This window comes from Juglans regia, chromosome 2, assembly GCF_001411555.2.
Source record: "Juglans regia cultivar Chandler chromosome 2, Walnut 2.0, whole genome shotgun sequence".
NCBI lineage: Eukaryota > Viridiplantae > Streptophyta > Magnoliopsida > Fagales > Juglandaceae > Juglans > Juglans regia.
In genome coordinates, this window is record NC_049902.1 from 24,907,000 (window position 1) to 24,910,770 (window position 3,771).

The following is a 3,771-nucleotide window of genomic DNA, read 5'->3' on the forward strand; positions in this document are numbered from 1 at the left end:
ATGGAGCCTATGGGAGCTATCTCTAGTGAGGGAGAATGGGGGTCTCTTAGTGGCATGTATACTGCTGAGGAGGCTGACTTCATGGCTCAGCTTCTTAATAATAATGCTTTGTTACCCAATGAGCTAATTGGGGATTCAAGCTTGGGAGTCCCTTCTACTTTTTGGCCTGGCCATGAATCAAGTATGAATGTTGAAGGGCTCAGTGAAAGTCCTTACTGTACTTTGTATATGGCTAATTCCAATTTGTGCAGTTTTTCAAATGGGAGTAGTTACAACAATACTGGTGGTTTAAGGCAACAAAGCTACTACTTGAGTGATTCTCATCCAGTTCTGGCGTCCAATGACAGCTCCATGTCCATGGATTTTGGCATGATGGGAGTGAAAAACACCGGTTCCTTTCTCATTGAAGGTGATGACTGCTTGAACCAAGAAAAGAGTGATGGCAATGCAGAAGAATATGCAGGCAATTATAAGCCTGCAGCTGTTCTTCCTCAGAATGGTTCACTGCACAGAAAGGAACCTCAAGAAATGCCACTACCAGAATCAATCCCGGAAGGCAAGTATAACAACGCACCCGATATTAATTCCAAGAAACGATCTCGGATAACTGGTTTCCGTGAGTATATATAATCGCTAACTTTTCACCCTGATGATCTTCCTATTGTGTAACATTTTTGCCTAGGAATCTGATTATTATAATTTTACTCACCTTGATCAAATATTAATGTAGTCTGAGAAGAAAAAGAGGACTTTACAATCAAAGAAGAATAAGCAACAAAATGCATATAACGATCAACAAATGCGAGGATCAAGGGGGAGATGTATTTCTTTAAGGGGAATCAGCGAATACCTGTCGCTGGACGACACCGAACAGCCGATATTGGCCTTCCCAAAACAATCACTCGGAAACGGACCTCGGGGAGGCTTCAAATGTGGAATGAGGGGCACGCGATCTTCAGCTCCAGAATCGCCCGGTCCAGATTCAGGGGGTGTGCGAACTTACTGCTAGGAAAAAATGGGGTCGAACGAAATCGGGAATTGGGGGGAAAGAGGAATTTGGGGGGAAATCTGATTTTCTGTGGAGGAATTGGCGCCGATGACATGAAACTGGGATTTGCAGCGAACTTGTGCATCGGCCGAATGTTTTGGAATTTTGCGGCGACATAATTCGCCACGAGTATCACTAAAGTCGCTGCAAAATCAAAAAAAATATTTACGGCGAAAATTCTCGCCGCAAATATTATTAAAATCGCCGCAAAAAAGCAACAATAATACGCACCGCTTGGAAGCCGCGTCGATCCTGAAATCGCCGTGAATAAAGACTTATTGCGGCGACATTAATCCCAGCAGATCAAAAATCGTCGCAATAGACCTATTTTCTTGTAGTGTAATATCCATTTTAAGCATCTGCACGACTGCATTTTTTTTTTTTAATCTGGATAGGGACTATATCCTTTTAAAGCGCACCTTCTAATTGCATGTTAACGTTACTTTTCAACAATTTTTGGAACTATCAGATAATATATTTTCCGACATCTCTTCCCTCCCACCCCTCCATCCCCCTAGTCTGCTGACTGCTGTGACCCAAAAAAGATGGAAAAAATAGAACATCATGGACGTATAACGTACTATACGCATGACTAGCTTATATATGGTTATAATTTCTAAAAATTGCTCTTTTAAAGCCCATACATCTTAATTTAAATGTCCCATTACAAACTCCCATGCTTGGTCAGATTTGGATAGATTAATAAATCCACCGAAGTTGTAGCCCTAATCAATTTAAAGTACGTTGTTTTCATTGACTGTCATTCGAAAAGATCCAAGGTTTAGGTCCCCATCATTCTTACTTCAGGTTTTATGATGTGCGAACAACTTATATATATATGCTTCATGAACGACACGTGGGCATATATAATTCGTGTGTCGTCTAGGTGACGATCGAGAGGAGGTTTGATTAATGGAGTCCTACTCTTGAAACAGTTTAAAACCGTAGTTATCAGCTTTTATGTCATCAATTGATTGACAATCTCAAATAATTGAGAGAGATCAGCTAAGCATAAGCTCCAGCTTGATCATCGTATATGATTCCTCCAACCAAGTTCTCCCACCGAGTCTAAATACACGCAGTACTAATTTGTCATCTTCTATATAAAATATTAACATTCATATCTTTTTTATAATCTTGATGATAGCATCAGCTTGACCAATAATCGTGCATTAACATGTCTCCGGACTCCAAATTAGTGTTCATTTCCTTCTGCTAATATATCATGTAAGCTTAAATCCGATCGAGGTCCCCACAAACAGCTTTTAATTTGTTTACATTATAACTTCATGTTTGTATAAAGGCTACCTAATTAAATTATATTCTCACTTTGAACCATTTAAATACTATATATTATAAATCGCGAAATTAAAAGAAAAAAGAAGTCATACAAACAACGTCAATATTACAAGGCCGTGATCATGTAACACTGCAAAACTAACCATAGCAATGATATGTAACACTGGAAAATTAACCATAGCACAATTCAAAGTTTTAAATTTCGTTCCTGTTATTATTCCGGTTAAAGCACTGAATTGAATATTTCGGTACCAATGTGTTCAGGTGTACTGTTTTGGGATTAACTATATATATATAAATATATATATATATATTTAAATATAGAACTTAATAATTAATAAAATAAAACATGTATATGTAAGTGTGTATCATGTGTGTATATATATATATATATATATATATATAGAAAAATTGGAGATTTTATAAAATATATATACGTTGAAAACATTAAAACAAAAATAAAAAAAGATAGAGATAATGGTAGGTGTTAAAAGATAATGTTAAAAAAATCAGAAAACTTGGGTTGAGACACAAAAAGAAAATAAAGAAAAAAATAAAAGAGCCTAGAAATTATATATTAAAAATAATGAAAATTGAAAAAGAGAGAATGATGTGACATATTTAAAGTTACAAAAAAATAAAATTATATAAATGACCCTCAGTTTTAAAATTGCATTAATGTCATATAGATTTGAGATTTACAAAAACGTCATCCAAACTGAAAAAGATCACAAATTTGCCATTAAAATAGTACTTCAGAACGGAATGTAGTCTAGAATGAAAATTCTAGATGGAATGGTCGAAATTGACTGTAATGGGCATGAATTTGAAACAAAACAGAATTAGGATGTATAGTGTGTGCACTAGATACTATATTGAAACAGATCAAAATTCCTACCATTGCAATCAAAACGAAATGGAATTCAAAACTATGCTACAATCCCTAAGAGACTTTCATATCTTGATCTAGCTGTGGTGGGCTATATATAAAAATATATATATATATATATATATATATATTACTTCATAATAATAAACCTCCACAAACTGTAATATCCTTATTGCAATATAGCCCAATGGATCTTAATTATTTGTTTATTTTTTAGATAAGGTAATTAAAGTTTATCCCTACATATATAAAGGGCCTGATACAAATATTAAGGAGTGCAAAGACTCAAACCCATATATAAAAGGCCTGATACAAATATTAGATGAGGTTTTACACTTGATGAAGGCAAGGGGGCAGAGGAAGATTGGTCATTTGGCTATTAAGCTAGATATGTCCAAGTCATACGATAGGGTGTAGTGGGTTGTTTTGGAGTCTATGATGTTGAAGATGGACTTTGAGGAGATGTGGGTTGCCTTGATTATGGGGTGTGTTAAGTCTGTTTCTTACGCCATTTTGGTGAATGGTGAACTTGGGG

At 35.6% G+C, this 3,771-nt stretch overlaps 1 protein-coding gene across 1 annotated transcript; it reads left to right on the forward strand.

Moving 5' to 3' along the window:
• LOC108994014 lies at positions 1 to 630 on the forward strand. Its single transcript, XM_035687713.1, has one exon. It carries the CDS (start codon positions 1 to 3, stop codon positions 628 to 630), a length of 630 nt encoding a protein of 209 aa, XP_035543606.1.
• Positions 631 to 3,771: the final 3,141 nt, after the last annotated feature.

What these genes read in the sequence shown, in the direction of transcription:
- LOC108994014 (XM_035687713.1), top strand. Translation starts at nt 1, where the DNA reads ATGGAGCCTATGGGAGCTATCTCTAGTGAGGGAGAATGGGGGTCTCTT.